General features: G+C 37.1%; 1 protein-coding gene across 4 annotated transcripts in view; it reads left to right on the forward strand.

Annotated features, from left to right (window-relative positions):
* DCLK1 (doublecortin like kinase 1) overlaps window positions 1–16,348 on the forward strand; it is a 248,427-nt gene that overhangs the window by 13,801 nt on the left and 218,278 nt on the right. For all 4 annotated transcript variants that reach the window (XM_027890908.1, XM_027890904.1, XM_027890906.1 and 1 more), the window contains exon 3: window positions 683–1,029. In XM_027890908.1, the coding sequence (XP_027746709.1) occupies window positions 683–1,029 (347 nt within the window). The remainder of the gene's footprint in view (window positions 1–682; window positions 1,030–16,348) is intronic.

Below are 16,348 nucleotides of genomic sequence, written 5' to 3' on the forward strand. Positions count from 1 at the left end.
ATGTTTCAGTAGAAATATGAATGAATATCCACTATTTTTCTTTGAAGTGTGGTAAATTTGTTGTGATGAGAAGTGTGTAATTGCTACTCTTTGCCTTCCTTTCCTCCAATATTGCATATTGAGTCAGTAAAATAATATAGTGATATTTCTTGCCTATACATATCCCAAGTTTATGTTGCTTAAATCTTTAAATAATCAAATGTTAACAAATCTCTCATAACATTTTCATCCACCTTTTTATGAGTCTATAATTTTTTATAACATTTCATGTTATTTCCTCTGAAGTGTTTGGGGCCTGCTCTTTTGTTAGAGGTGGGCCATTAAAACATGAAGGCTTGGGGAGTACTGTGATACTGGGCAGCTGAGGAAACAAGAACACTGTTTACTGACAGCAGTGATTCCCACTGCAAATGGTATTTCCTGAAAAGGAAACTGCTGCTTTAAAGGATTTTCATATCAGCATTCATTGAATGGTTAGCTGAAGAGTGATCTTAAAAATATATTTTATACTCCATAGCATCTGAGAAGGAAAGAGATCAATACTTTATGTGCTGTAGACCAAGAGCGATAAGAATAATGTTTAGTAATTTGAGAAGGATTTGATTTTGTATTTTTCTGCTTTCTTCTTTTTTTCCTGTCCTCTCTAGTCTGACTTGCTGGTCTTTCACTTTTGTTTCCACAGGAGAAAGTTATGTATGTGGTTCCATAGAACCCTTCAAGAAACTGGAGTACACAAAGAATGTAAACCCAAACTGGTCAGTGAATGTTAAGACAACTTCTACTTCTCGTTCAGTGCCATCTCTTGCCACTGCTAAAGGAGGTGCTCCAGATACAAAAGAGAATAAGGATTTCATTAGGCCTAAACTGGTCACTATCATCAGGAGTGGAGTGAAGCCACGAAAAGCAGTCCGGATTCTGCTCAACAAGAAGACAGCACATTCATTTGAACAGGTTCTTACTGATATAACTGATGCCATCAAGCTGGATTCAGGGGTGGTTAAACGCTTATACACGTTAGATGGAAAACAGGTAAGAATTTTCATGATGACCATTCTCAGCATGAAGAAAATATAATTTTCCAAAAAGAAAAAATTGGTACATTAGTAGAAAGAACCCCTTTTCTCTAGAACATGCAATCAGACCTTCTACTGCTTATAGTGTACTTAAGATCTGTGAGCAGTTCAGGAATATCATGAATCAAGAATTACTTGGCCTCAGTGAAGGTCTTGCCATTTATGACAAATAATAGTTCTAAACTTGTCAGTTGAAAGTGTGATGTGGTTTTGGCTCTGCATGCCGGAAGTGTAGGATGAAGGATGTAATTTTAAAGAAGCTCATTCTGTTAACTTGTTTCAGCTTTTTCTTGCAGCAGTTTTATGAGTCATTGTACTTGGCTTTCCATAAGCTGTAGGAACAGTGAGGACACATTCCACCGTGATAAATGCAGGCCTGTTGCTGTCCAGGGTGACTAAATGATGAACCTTATTGCATCTAGAATGGACAATGAAGAAGGGTCAAGCTTAGAAAATGAGTGAGCTTTTTTTCCCTTTTGCAGGAAAACAGGTAGGGTTATGTGTGATGCTCACATTTATTGAAGAATCTCATGTAGGTTACATGTTATTTCTTCTATTAAATACTTTCTAGCGGTGTCTCTTTTTTGCTGACATTAAATTGCAGTACAGTGAGATTGTTAAGAGGCTTCTGATTAAACTTGGGGATTGAGGGACATGAAAAGAATATTAAAAAGTAATCCTACTTCTTTTTTGTCTTTCACTTTATTTGTAATTTGTCTATGTACATGTATTAATTATAGCAAAACTGGAGAAGCTGTTAACCTGGTGAAGGGCAAGGCTAATTTCAGCATGACCTGAATTGATTTAGAGCAATGGTGACTCTAGAGAAATAAAGCAGATATTTGCATTTACAGATTTAACTGATTAAACTGAAGAAATTATAGAGGTATAAAATGTGGGTAGAAAGATGAACGAACAGTCTCCCTGAGAAGCTAGAACCTACTAGAGACTGTGGTATTTCTTCTGTAATATAGCTGTGTTTCACAGATTCTAGGTTTAGCAACTCACAGACATGCAGCAAACAATGTAGCTATAGTGAAATGCTGCCAAACATGCTTGATAAAAGCAAATTCTCAGCTAGATCTGGTGATGTCCTAACATGTCTGCAGTTACTGGGGCTAATGTGCAGGCACAGCTCTGGAAACAGCTACAGCAGTACCCTCTGATCTCAGAGAGGGGTGTTTAATGGACAAGCTGCTTATTTGGAGCACTGGTTCAAATTGAGGCCAAGTATGGCTTGACCAGAAGTCACTTCTGTCTGCTGTTTTGTATCAGTAACCTCTGACACTAGTTACAGACAGTAGTACAGTTCTCTATGACTGCATACATGCCGGTAATGATCCCATTACTGTGACTTTATTGGGAACTTTGACCTGGAACAAAATGTGAATGTGGAATTCTTTTTGTCTGCAGCAAAGGTCAAGTGTGTGTTGAGGGAAAATTTCAACTCCTGTCCTTTCTTACCTTGCCTCGTGCTCCAGGTAGCACTAAGGCTAGTAAATCTGTGAAAGGAGTTGAGTTTTTAAAGGTTCAGAGATCAGTGGTGGTCTCTGCTATGACACTGACAGAAGATCTGGAATGACTATTCAGGTTCCTGCAAACCCTCTCAATAAAAAAAGAATGCATATCTGTTTTATATTGTATATGTAAATACACCTGTGGCTTAGCTATGAAGAAGTGCAGCCTAGAAAGGTGTCATTGTGGCCTGTTGTCTCCTGGATAACACACTCACTTATGCCTTTTTATATTTCAAGCTCTCCTTTAATGTTTTTGATTAAAACAACAGAAAAATACTTTTACTACTGTTTTAGAGCTCTAATTCCTGAAAGTATATAGTGCTATCCTACCACTGAGGGGAAAGTGAAGACCAAGTTTTTTTGGCCCTAATGTTGGCATAGTTTAGTTGAATCCTTTGTCAACTCATGGGCTTTGAGATGAGCTTAAATTGGTGGTGTACTGGGACACTTGTTATGTACCCCGTAGCCTGAAACCAGTATGTCTAGAAGGCCTCCCAATAGACTGTTTCTCCACACCCCTTCCCTTTTTGCATATACATGCGCAGTTGTGTAGCTTGATGTGTCCAACCCTACTGGTAATGTTTAGGGGAAGGTATGTGTGTGCTGCAAGTGTGATGGAGACTTTGTGTGTGGCATGTACAAAGCAGCTTTGCTGGCAGAAAGGGAAATGAATGATTCTGTGCTCAGTGAGGTAGCCTGTTGCTCACCCCTGCGTGGGGAAGTCATTGATTTCCTGTGCTGCTAGGCAATTGCTGCTCCATTTTTCTCTGCCAAAAGCCCGATCTCCCAGATGGCGTTGGGGACACAGTGATGGATTTCTTTATTGGTAAACTCAAGCTGTGAATTATTACTGGGAGGAAATCCATGCTAAATCCAAAAGTTTTTCAGTAGTATTTGTAGTTGGGAACTTCTATTGTGACTCTTGCTGGAGCTTTGAAGGTTCTGGAAAAGCCTGTGTTCCGTGGCTAAATCTAACAAATCTGTGATTAAATCTTTCATGGCTAACTTAAAAAGCAATGAAATCTTAAATCTCTGAGTTGAGAAAAGTAATTTACTGTAAGGATAAGAGAATAAAGCTCTCCTGGGATTATTCTTTGGGAATATAACTTGAAGAAGGGATATTCTGTACAGTTGTCTCTTGTGAGTTATTTTATGAGGCCAACACTGGGCTTGCCTGGCCATGGCAAAAATTGACATGAGTCCCCTGTATTGTTAATGTGGGTGGGCAATGTGGTTTGTATACTGTCATTAGATGCCTCATTCTAGTAAAAAGAAGGTAGAGGAAGTCAGTCTTAACTGGGCACCCAGGTTAGGCAGTTGTCCCATACTGTCACTACACATTGAGAAACTGAGCTTAAATGCTCTTCCTACAACAGCCTTGTTAGTTGCAATGTTTTGCTTTAAATGCTATGTTCAATTAAAAGGAATTTAAATGATGGTCTATAAAATTTGATAACAATGTCAAGAGCTTGCCTTGATGAGAGAGGTAGTGCTTAGACAATCAGAACCTGAGAAAAGTTACAATTGCTAAGAGAAAAGCTCTCCTCTGACAGAAGGTTGATTCCCCATCCCAAAAGTTCCTTCTTGCTTTTGGAAAATTCAGTAATTTTTGGTTCATGTGATGCTTCGTGAGTGTTCCTTAGAACTCCAAGGGCTTGATTAGGTAGATGTGTTCTAGTAGCCATTTCACTTTTTTAAAGCTGGAATAGCAGAAGAAAGGAGAGGGGAAGGGGGACATCAAAACAAGAAAAGGAACAAACTGAACCTGAAAAAAAACCCCAAGAAAACAATCCTCAGAAAAACAAACCTCAACAAATTTAACCAATCTTGTCTCATTGGGTCAGTGGCAGTTCAGGGACTAAAATTTGATGTTTTCTGACATTGGATGGGTATTTACTTTGGATTTCATACATGTAATTTAGTTTTAGTTAAAATGTGTTTCTACTTACTACAAACAGGTTTATTTGCACTTCCTTATAACACATCAGAATCTGTATTTTGACTTCGAAGTTTCTCAGCATTCAGAATATAAATTAAATTGTGCTAGAAGGGGCATAATATGCAACTGCAGTCTGATCGTAAAGCACATCAATGGCCTGCATTTATGGTACTTTTGCAGTTCAATTATTAATGATTCCTCAGAGCTGGATAGGTTTCCTAAGGTGTCTAGAATAGTTTATGTGTATTTTTATGGATATATTTATGTTTCTACTACTGATGCTATATGTACTTTAGAGAAAGAGAGAATCACTTCCTTGTAACATGCTGATGGATTTCAAGATGGTGGGACTCTCAGAAGTGTTTAACAGTCTTATGAGCTCAGGCCAAACTCAAAAGCTTTCCAAGGGGAGATCTTGAAGTGTTTTCTGTGCCAGCTTTGCCATGAAGGGAAAATAAAAATAGAATGTGTAGGTTTAATGGCTGCCTGTAGGAATATAGATAATGAAGGCGTGCTCTTACTATAAGCATATTCAAATTTTTTAGATTAAAAGGTTGTGTAAGTGCATGGAAAGATATTGTCAGTGTTGATTGTTAATATTATCACATACTTGTGCAGAGAAGAAACACTTTCTCATGACTAAAATGTGTCTTGCTTTACTGTAGCTGCACTGTTGCAGTTTGATTTCTAACCTTTCCTTAATAGAAGGTGGCATTTTTAGTCTGGTATGCGTTAAAATACGGCTTTGTAAAATGCAGTGTGTGGACACACAGTGCAAACATCGAGGATACAAGCTGCATGTGGAGATAGAGCCCAGTTGCTTTGTTGCAAGCTTGGTATTCTGGTTTCTGTTTGCTTGGTGCACTTCTGGAAAAACACCAATGACTAAAATGGGAGAAAACTAATGGAGGTCAAACTTTACAGCAAAACTGCGAAACAGTGCCATTTTTAGAAGTGTTGTGATGTGTGTATTTGTATGGGGTATTTATAATTTGCATGTTTAGACAAAGACGAAAGGTTGGATAGCAATGGTTTATTACCTTTTAAGTCCTCCATTTCCTTTTGGCAGAACAAACATCTGTTTTATAAGAGGACCTGCTTATTTGAACAGGTGGTTTGCTTGTCTTAATAAGATGCAATCATGCAAATGATTTTTCAGCTTATGCATTATGCTGGCAATGTGACTCCAGACAGATAAATGGTCAGTGGCAGAGCTACTAGAATAAAAGTCACTACCTGATTTTTTTTTCAATAAATATTTTATTTCAAATCAAATTACCTTTATAGATATGAAATACAGCCACAGTTATTTAAAGACATATACCTTTGTATGTGTAAATGTGTGAAGCATAAGATGTCCTTTGATAATCTTTCTTTAAGCCATTAAAATAGCTATTAAAATTGTGGCTGAAAGGGAACATCACTATGCTGGAGAGCTTGAAGCTTCTACATCGAGTGTAATATTGTAATATGCTTTTGTTTTTTAGTGAAAGCTCACTCTAAACTGGGTATACTGTGATGCAAACAAACTACCTCTCTTGTGGGCTTCTCTTTTTGAAGACACCCAATATCTTAGTTTTTAAAAAGTAATGTTACTGTTGTAAGAAAATACTCTCTTAAGAAAACCAAAGCAACTCTTTGCGCGCACACCTAAACTGTGGGTGTGTTTTTTATTGTTTTGTTCTTAACAAATGAAAACATTCAATAAAAACATCTGTATTCTACAGTAAATTCTTGATCAAATCTACCCTTTCGTAGGATGTATTAAAGATTTAAAATGTCTTTCTCTGGACCTAGATTATCCTTGGTACAGAAATACCTACATAAAGGATGTCACAGAATGACATTCTCTACTCAGCATTTGGATAGTGTATATTGTACAAAAATCTAGACAAAATAAATGTTAGGCAAAATAAAATTTACGTGCAGAGACTCGTTTTATGTGTGCTGTGAATTTTGATTCACATCAGTGTTTGTAATCAATTCCACTCTTAATATAGAAGGTGTATTTAATTTTAAGGATGACTGATCGTGCATGTTCTTTTTATTTGTTCTTCAGTTGTAGGTTCAATCCACTCAAAATAGCACTTATTGTCCACATTTTTCAAAATAGGAAAAATTAAGTTGAGTGCATCTTCTGTATCTCTCTCAGCTTAGTAGCTTATCTTTCTGTTGTGGAAGGCTTTGGAGCTCCCTGCCAGCCAAAGGCACACAGGGGTGATGTTGATTGACCAGAGAACCATGGTGAATTCTCTGTGAGATGTAGCTGTGCAGATACCGATTAATTGCAAGAAATCATTAAGTAAAATGGCTTCTGCTACTTACTCAAGCATTTTAACAGGGAAGCAACAGCTTTTGAGGTGGTACTTTAATATTACACTACCATCTGGAGACCTGAAACCCATTGTGCTTCCACTGCACAAGCCATTCCTTCCTAAAGAGTTTCTAATGTGAATGCTGGATGACCATACTCCTCAGAAAATACCTGTTCTGCTTACTCTAAATATGAATTTTAGGGCCCTGTCTGAGTGATGCTGACAGACCATCCTGTTATGTAGCTATGAGAGACACTAAAAAGAAAACCCAAAGAGCACTCTCCAGCTTGTAATGCACTTCGCTTTCCCTCCTTCCTGCCTGCAGTATATTTAATCAAAAACTTTTTTTTTCTTTCTCTGGAAAATCTATCATTTCTGGCTTTGGTGTTTTGAAACTGATTTTGTGGAAGGATTAAAAAGATGAGGATTTTTTTTTCTCAATATTGAGGAAAAGGCCCCTTCTTGAAGACTTGATAGTCTGAAAAATAAAACAAAAAAAATCAATAACTGAAAATTGCCTGTCTCAGCAAGTCGTGATGGGCTCTGTGGGTCTTGGAAGATTCTTGCAATTACTGTTGAGAAAAGTGGACTTCTGTTACAAATTAGACTATGTTAAGTAAAGCATAAAAATCTGGTTCAAAATCATTTGTGCTAGGGTACACAATTTGCTGGCAATTGATATTATCCTGGTGTAAGAGGAAAGCTCTGATAGGTCCTTAAGCTCTTGTGTCTCTGGATAGGCTGTTTTGATGTCATGTTATGACATTGACTAACAATTTTAATTGTTACTCAAATAAAGTTCTCTATAAAGGAGTGAACAGAAGCCCATTCCTAATTGAAAGCTGTGTGTTCATTCATTTGTCTAGGGTCGGTTCTTATTAAGCTGAGACTGATGACTGTGTTGCTCTGTCTCCAAAAGCTATCCCACAATGGGAGTTTCCATGGTTGCTAACTGGCATCCGATAGGAACTATAGACTGACTTGGAAAATTAACAAGAGAAGATGCCATCTTCTGAGACTTTTGGATTGGCTTGTGTGTGCTATCCCAAAGAAGAGCTGCTACTACTTGAATAAGACTGAAAACTTGCATATCTGCTTCAATATGCTTGAAGTATAAGTTGATCTTAGTGTCTTTAAGAGTATCCAGCTGCTCATTAGAGAGCTTGTTTACTGTCAGAACTCTTTAAAAGGAAGAGTTATTTCTAACCCCTCAAGGTGGAGTTTCATACTGTGTAAGTGTTGGGAAGTGTTTCTCTGTGGAAAGGAGATGGTGTGATCATTCAGAACTATCTGTTACCAGAGTAAGTGTTCTTTTCTTCCACATCTGGACTCTGCTTCATTGTTTAAATGTACATATAACCAAAAAGATCTTCTCATCCAGTTAAATTATGATTTGTGTATTCTTGTCCAGTGGGGAAGGAGTAGAAAAGCAAATGGAAACATCCCCAACTGAATGATCTTATTGGGGGGAGTTTTGTTTGTTTGATTTTTTTTCTTTGCTTATTTGTTTTGTGAAAGAGAGCTTGGGAAAGTGCTTGCAGATTTCTCTAAGGATGCTGTATGACTGTTTTGTGGAGACAGACATGAGATTACTGGTGGTTATTGAAGAGTTTCCACTGCTCGGTAACAAGCAGTCCTCAGGACCAAATACATTCTCTGTGAACAGCTGAAATCTCTTTATGATGCTTTCAAACAGTAGCTGACCTAAACTTTCTCTATTTTGCTCCCTGCCTCCTTCCTGTTAAGGTACCATGTTTCATGACTTCGAATGAAATGAGATCAATAGCTTGAAGATTTTGCAATGTCTATTGTTAGTGACACTTTTTTTGTTGGCATAAGCAAACCTATATTTCCTTTCTGTGAAGTAGTATGATGTAATAAGACTGTAAAAAAGCATAATGAATCTTGGATTTGCTAGGTTGTTTCTTTTCCTTCTAAAACTAGTTGTTACAAGAGGATTAAGAACTTCAAGCCATTTAGGGGAATTCTAAGCACCATGTAAAGGAAAAAACAAAAGAAAAAAAAAAAGACATTTCCCTCTCAGTTTTTTGTAGCATATGTGTTTCTTTCCTAAGAAATTAAATTATACTATTAATAGAAAAATTCTTAATACTGCGTATAGCTTATTAGAATTTAAATATTTTCTTTTTAATGCATGTATTTTTGTATAATTCTGTCTTTGGATTGTTGGGCCTTGAATTCTTACACAAACAATTTTTAACATGTTGGCAATATCTCTTTTGAAAAAAGTTGATTTAGTGAACTAAAGGATGATAACTTAATCAAACTCAAATTTGAACAGCTACCTGAGACTTGGTGCAAGTATGTCCTTGATAACATATTTCCTTATACTTAGTTTTGTATTCAACACCTTTTTGCCAAGCTGTTGTGTAGGAGAAAATTCTTATGTGAATGATGAATATTGGGAAGGTAAACTACATAAATATTCTGTAGCTAGCTGTGTTCTTCTCTGAAAACTAATCCTTTCATTTATGGGAACCAATATCTTTCAAACACTACGAAAGGTAATTGATACTGGCAAAATAATTCACAAATTACCGACAGTGCAGGAAATGATAATGACTGCCCAATTTTGTACTTTGTTTTTCTAATTAAGCTTTTATGAACCCATTTTCTTTTCTGAAACTGTAGTAAACTGTGAAGCATCTTAACTTATATTTAATACTTTCCAGCTTCTTAAGCCATACACTTTGCTGTTGTTTGTAGTGAATGGCAAGAAACGCAAATGTCTTTGAATATTCTACCTATTTGAACTGAAAATGCATCTCATGGTCCTTTTTCTGTAGAAAGCAATTCTAGGGCAGTGACATACTTTTCAGGTGCTCATCAAGTTAATCAAGGTGAATCCAGGTCTCTACCTCTAGAAGGATTCTTTCTTAATGAACTCTCTTGTGTATAGTAGTTGGAGATGCAATTCAGTTTCCTCACTCTGAGTCTGAGGATTTCTTCTGTGAATTTTGGAAGTAGGGCTGAGACTTGATCCCTGAGGATCTTCAGGGACAACAGTATTACGTAGTATTAAATCAGTGATATACCATGTATTCTGCCTCTTTCCCCTCCATTTCTCTCTAAACTTAAAACTAATTTCTTCAATCCTATAGGAAGTAATTACTTAATCTCTTCTGAATATATGTCCCCACTACTGTCTGCCGGTTCATGGGGTCAGAATGCCCAGACTCAATCAGATTTAGACACTAATACAATTACCAGTAGGTGAAAATATTTCCTTTGTACTGAATGAAGACAACATTGCTCTTAAGATGGCTTAGGGTTTTTATAAATAAATCGAACTCTCTTTAGACTGTTTACCTGATGTCACTGGTTAATGGTACATGACAAGGTGTATATCAGATAGTTTGTTCTTAAATTTTGTTATGTACTTTCTATTATGTTTTACCCAAAAAAATTTTGAAGAAGGTCAGACCACCTGCTTACAAGCAGGTAATTTTTCTTGGGAAAACTGCCAAGAAGGGAATAAAGCTTCTTGCATGGGATTAAATTCTCAAAGTTATAGACAGAAGAGCAATGAAGTCTTTGGGGACTTGAGGACAAGGTATGGTACTTTACACATTGATAAAAACGAACACAAATGGGTGTGAAATTATCTGAGTTTAACCTCAGAAAGCAAGGCAGAAGACTGTAGTATGTTCCTACTGGAACCAGCCAAACTTTATAGGGTTTTGAATTCAGAGCTGGATTTTACTGCAAGTAAAACTTATGTTAAGTAGTTAAGGCTGATTGCCTCTCCCAAATCAGTTGTTCTGGTGGATTTGGTTTTCCATTAAATGTTAGATCTCACAAACTTCTTTTAAATAAAACTCCTCTGAGTTTTAATAGCTTAAAACTGTAAGACACATTTACTCATCAAATGAATGCAGAATGAAATCTGTTTGAACTGCTTTAATTCTCTTTTTGGGTTGATTTAAGCAATGATTTTCTCAAAGCTGCTAGGCAGTAGGGGACAACTGGGGGAATCTTGTGTATTAGCCAGGGTAGAGTGCCTCTGATTAAAAGTGAGCAAAGGCAGACTTTACCTAAAATGCATATGCTGACTTTTAAAAAGAAGAGCATTTGCTGTTTAAAATACCTTCACCTGTCTTCCCTTGCAGCCAGGTTGTATATCTGTTTTGCATTAATTTGAATTACAAACTGCAGCTGCTGCTATATAGTGTGCATTCAAAACTCTTTCTTTATTCTAGCTGTCCTTGAAATTTCCTGCTGTCTCGTGTTCCCTTTCTTGATTTCTTATATACCTCTAAATCATTTGTCTCTTTCTGAAGGTTTTCTAGGAGCCTCCATTTTCTTTGATTTTTTTTTTCAACTGTACTTCTTATGTCCTTTAGTATTATCTTCTTTTTTGATTTCTATTCACAACTCCTGTTCATTTAAAATTTAGCAAATTCTGAAAAATGGTGCTTTTACTGAAGTCTCTTCTGTGTGTGAAATGGTCTCCTGAGCACAACATCTTGATTCTATAGTCCAGCTCTTTTGTTCTGTTCATGTATTGTGTATGCTCATAATCAAAATTTCTTTAACCTTCTGCTGTTCCTCCATATATGAAATCTGTGTTTGCATTTACACCCACACAAAATCTGAGTTAAAGCTAATGCAATATATTGAGTGTTTAAGTGGCATACTTACATGCTCCTTGGTGAGGAAATAACTTTGAGAAGGAGGTGAATGTAGCACATATGCCTTGTGGGAAATGGTCCTGGCACACTAGGCACTGATAATGAGAAACCCTGTGTTCACACGAGAATAAACTCATGCAAGCTGTAATTCTGTCTCGGTGCTCAAGAATAAAAAGGTTAAAAATATAGATACTCATGATCATGAAAAAAATCCATATATTGCATTGTTGATTCTGATACAGAGTAGGTTTTTTTTCTGTCCACTTTTTCCTATAGCTACATCCGTATGTATAGGGTCAGTGCCCCTGTGTGGGTATGATGGTGCTAGCAGGGTTTACACATGAGCAGTTGGGTTTAGGGTGAGAGCACCTGGAATACAAAACTGTTGTTCTCTCCTGTCATCTGAGTATCCTGTATTGCTATCCGAAATGCTTTTGGACTTCTTTTATTCTTGCTACGTAAAAATACTTCCTGAGCTTCAGCACCTTCAGTTTTCTGTTTATTTGTGAAAAAGAAGGTTGCTTATAGGTCTTGGAGAAAAAACCTGATATTTGGATGTTTCAGTTTCTAAACCAGAACACGTCTGTTCTGGGGCAGATTGAGGAGCATTGTGAATACTCTGGAGTAATCTGTTTAAATAGAGTGTGATCTTGATGAATTAGGAACATGGACTGCAATCAGTGTAAAATATAATAAGGCAAATATGAAGCAGTTAATGTAGGAAAGAATAATCAAGTGGCTTTTTGGAACCAGAGGAACAGAAACCAGATAAGAGTGCAGTAAGCATGACACTTGAATAGTTTTTAACACAAGAAGCATTGAACATTTCGTTGCTATGATGGTGGAAAAATATGCATGCAGGAGAAGTGTTTAGTGGTTGTGCAGTTGATAAGCATCTTTGTGAAAGCAATTGTTGACATCTGCTTTTTCATCAGGGATAGGCAAACTAAAATTTCTGTATCTTCTGTAAAGATAACTGGCACTAATATTAACACTGATTACCATCAGTACCATGAGCAAAAGTTGAGACAGACATACTATCTTGAGGGGTGAAACAGGAAGAACAGGACTATTCTAATGGGCTAAACCTAAAGAACACTGATACTTAAATTTTCATTTTTTTTTGGTTGAATTTAGCATCAAAGAAACTCAAGATGAACATTCAATATCTGTAGTATGGACATACCAAGCATCTAGGTAAAGTCTTCTCTGGGGCTCTATTTCTATAACAGAAGACTGAAATGAAATAAAACCTTTTATAAGCATGTATAGGTATTTCAGTAGTAGAATAATGATGTTTTCAGTTAAAATATTTTTCAGATTGAGCATGTTTACCCAAGAACTTTTGGTTTTGCCAAGAGGTGATTCAGTTGAACTTCTTTTTAAACAGATAATTTCATGAAGTCATGAGCAAGAAATAATGCTGTGAAGCTAAAATTAACTTTAAAACATTTATTAACTTTTAAATGTGGGACCAAAAGAGCAAATGAGTAAAGATTTATAGGAGTCATTATAGATTAGTAGTATTTGTAGGAATGTCATCTTGCTACAAAATGCTTTCAAACAAAAGTATTGCAGCTGGATTTAGACCTCATTTAAGCAGCAATATATAAATGAAGAGTCTTGTTTTATGGCCTGCTGTGTTTTATCCTTTGGTTGTTTGTGTGGGAAGGGAGGTGATGAGAATGAAAGGATGAGACTTTCCTTTTCCTGGCAAGTCTTCAATGACATTGTAGGAGGAGTAGCTTTTAAATGCGGCATCCCTGTAAAAAACTAACCCTTCCATCTGCAGATGGAGGACGGCTGTCCTAGAAAAGAAAACCAAGCTCTGGTTTTTCTTGTGCTGAGTCCAACTGAATGTCAGTCATTTTTTACAGCATTCAGTAGGAACTGCTCTCTTAAATGCTACAGAAGGAGGGGGAGAGCAACAACTGAATGTCACTTTGTACCTTTGTAGGAAGAGGAAAGCTTTTAAAAGTGCCACTTCTCTTACAGGCAAATAATCAGAAGGATCACTGAAATTAGAGGGTGCTCTGAAGAATGACTGGTTATGCTGATTGAAGTTTTTCATCACTGCTTCCGGTTCCTCCCCTGTCTAGGAGAGTCTCTCCCTTGACTTTAGTTTCAAACTGCAGCATCTTGTCCTTCTGCAGCATTGAAATAGGAATGTTAGAACATTCTGTAGTCCTCAACCTTACTCTCTTTTCTTTTCCCTTTTCTGTTTTTTTTCTGTGTTTTTTTTTCCTGTGGTTTTTTTTTCCTTTTTTTTTAAAGTAGCCTGTCATAACTTAACATCATTCTGAAATCCTGAACTGACAGGCAGCCTTACAGCTCCAGATTTTCTCCCCCAGAATAACCTAGGTAGAGTGTGTGGGAAGGTTTTATATCCCAAATCAATGATAGTCTGTCTGTACAGTAAGTGTTTCTGTTCTTTAGGAACAAAGCCTCACTAAAGGTGTGTACCAACTTTCCTTAGCTTTATTCTGTATTATATTAGATTATTCTCTGGAATTAAGTCTTTAACTTGGTACCAAAAAAACTTCCAAGCAGATAAGAAAAGGTATCAAGTAATTTTCAGCTTGTCAAGTAGAGCTGAAACAGTTTTCTAAGGTGCAGTGGGTGTATGCTGCATTAGAAAGAACAAAGATGCCACTTCTCCATCTTTGCAGTCCTGATCAACGTTAGGCAGAAAATGATGGATAACAGATAATTGTGAGGCTTATGCAAAGTAAGACCTAGACATTTTACCTTTAGCAAGGTGCACATAATTCCTTTTTAAATTAGTATTTGATCTCAGTCACTTAGAAACAGACATGTAGAGAAAGAAATGCCGATTAATAAACAGTGGACATGAAGCTGAGCGTGAGACTGGATCACTGCCCTCTGTGCAGAGAGATAACAGACAGAAGTTGTGAAGTCTGTAAATTGTCATGGATGATGCTAGTAAGACTGGAATGATGAGTCTAAATACAGCAGAGAGGAACAGCAAGGAGAGATGAGATTGTAGAAAGCAGTATAGGGCTACTGAAGAGACATGAAAAGATGACTTGCCTTTTACACAGGAATCTCTGTTAAATTTAGGTTAGGAAAATTTAAAATTCTGTGAAACTTATGGGAGCCCTGGGAGTAGAAGGGTTATTGGTAGTCACTGCAGGGGGAGAAGCAGCTGTCTCCTGGTAAATCCCAAGTAATGCATCCCAAAGAAGGAAGGGAGGAAGGACTCTAGACCCTAGAAGGGTAGATGTTACATCATTTCCAAAAACATAGCAAGTAATTCAGAGTCTTCTGCCATCAACAAAAGCTGTGATATGTCCAAGTATTTATGACATATCGTGAGTTAATTTGGCAAAGTTGTAGCAGAAGCTAAGTAAGGGCTTTTCAAATAAAAATTTTAGCAGATAAAATACTTAGTAGCCTATCCTTTCTCAGAAAAAGTGCTGTGAATAATACCGTTCTGAGCCAACAGGCTAATACTAACAAGTTTCAGGTATTGTGACACATTCTGCAATAGAAAAATCTACTAAATTAACCTGAGTTTTTTGGTACTACTCTCATTCATAAAATTTTTCTAAAAACTTTCTTCAAACACCTTACCTCATTTACTTGCTTCTAAATTGTTATACAGAGGAGAAGCAAGACCATCAGCTACTTAACAACCCTGCAAAAAGCTGAGGAAGCTGTCCTCTTGCTAGTTTTCTCCCTTTCTATAGGGAAGATGATATCTAGAAAGGGGTAGGGAAGCAAAGGGAAGGTTGGTTTGGCAAGTATTCTTTCCTTCACCCACTAAATGTAAATTATTTCTGAACAGAAGGATACAGTTGATCTACACCAAAAGAGATTTTTTTTTTTCAGATTTAATTTTGTGAGATGCCTTCGTCAGTTTCTGCTACTCAGTAATTTGCCCATCTGGGAAGGGCAGGTTGGAGCTCTTTTGTGTGCTTGTGTGCACATACATACACCCACAATTCAACACGCACATTGCTTCTCTCAAGAACAAATAAGGAGGTAGAATTTTTTCCGATTTTTTTTTTGTGTGTGTGTTTGTTTCCTCTAGTTAGTGTTGTCAGTGGAAAAAACCTGTGCTATCCTAGTTATTTGTTTCATGTGGATTTTCACCCTCCATCTTCTTCCTATCCCTTGTTATAATTGCTGACATTTCCCTCAGCTTTGTGAAGTTTGGTTCGTCTGGGAACTAGTACTGAGCAAAGCCCATCTGGCCTAGTCCTTTAACTATGGCAGATGGCTTTATAAGAAAATAGTTTCCTATATGGCATAGCATGTACAGATGTCTTTGGAGAGGCAAAGTTTATTGGAAAAAATGGGTTGGTTCTTCCCTGATCTTGCTCCATCACTTATAAAAGCAAACAATCTGCCACTTGCTTAAAATATTTAAAATCTTTTCAGGCTGTGAAAAAAATTGTCACTGTCAGACTCAGTGATTTACCATTGCTGCTGATCTCTAGAGATATGGAAGTGTGTTGCTCTCATATGAAAATCTGAAAATCATTATTTTCAGAAATACTGTGCAAAATGTTGTTATTTATAGAATCATAGTATCACTTATGTTGGAAAAGCCTTTTGAGATCTCTGAGTTTAATAATTAACCCAGCACTGCCAAGTCCACTACTTAACCATGTTCCTGACTGTCTTTTAAATACCTAATAATAATGGCCAGTCTCTTCGCGAACGAAGAACCGGGGAAGGTCTTTCCACCTTCCAGCCTGCGCATTGGATTTTTTAGGTGAGACACAGTGTGCGCGGAACTGAGCCCACCCTTTAATCCTGAGGTTCATCTGCCGGGGCCAAGCACGCTTGGACGGTGGCAGCGAGGTCCTCAGGACGTAGATGGATT

This window comes from Empidonax traillii, unplaced genomic scaffold (genome assembly GCF_003031625.1).
Source record: "Empidonax traillii isolate 1590-97213 ecotype Southwest subspecies unplaced genomic scaffold, ASM303162v1 scaffold302:size813347, whole genome shotgun sequence".
In the NCBI taxonomy this organism is placed as follows: domain Eukaryota; kingdom Metazoa; phylum Chordata; class Aves; order Passeriformes; family Tyrannidae; genus Empidonax; species Empidonax traillii.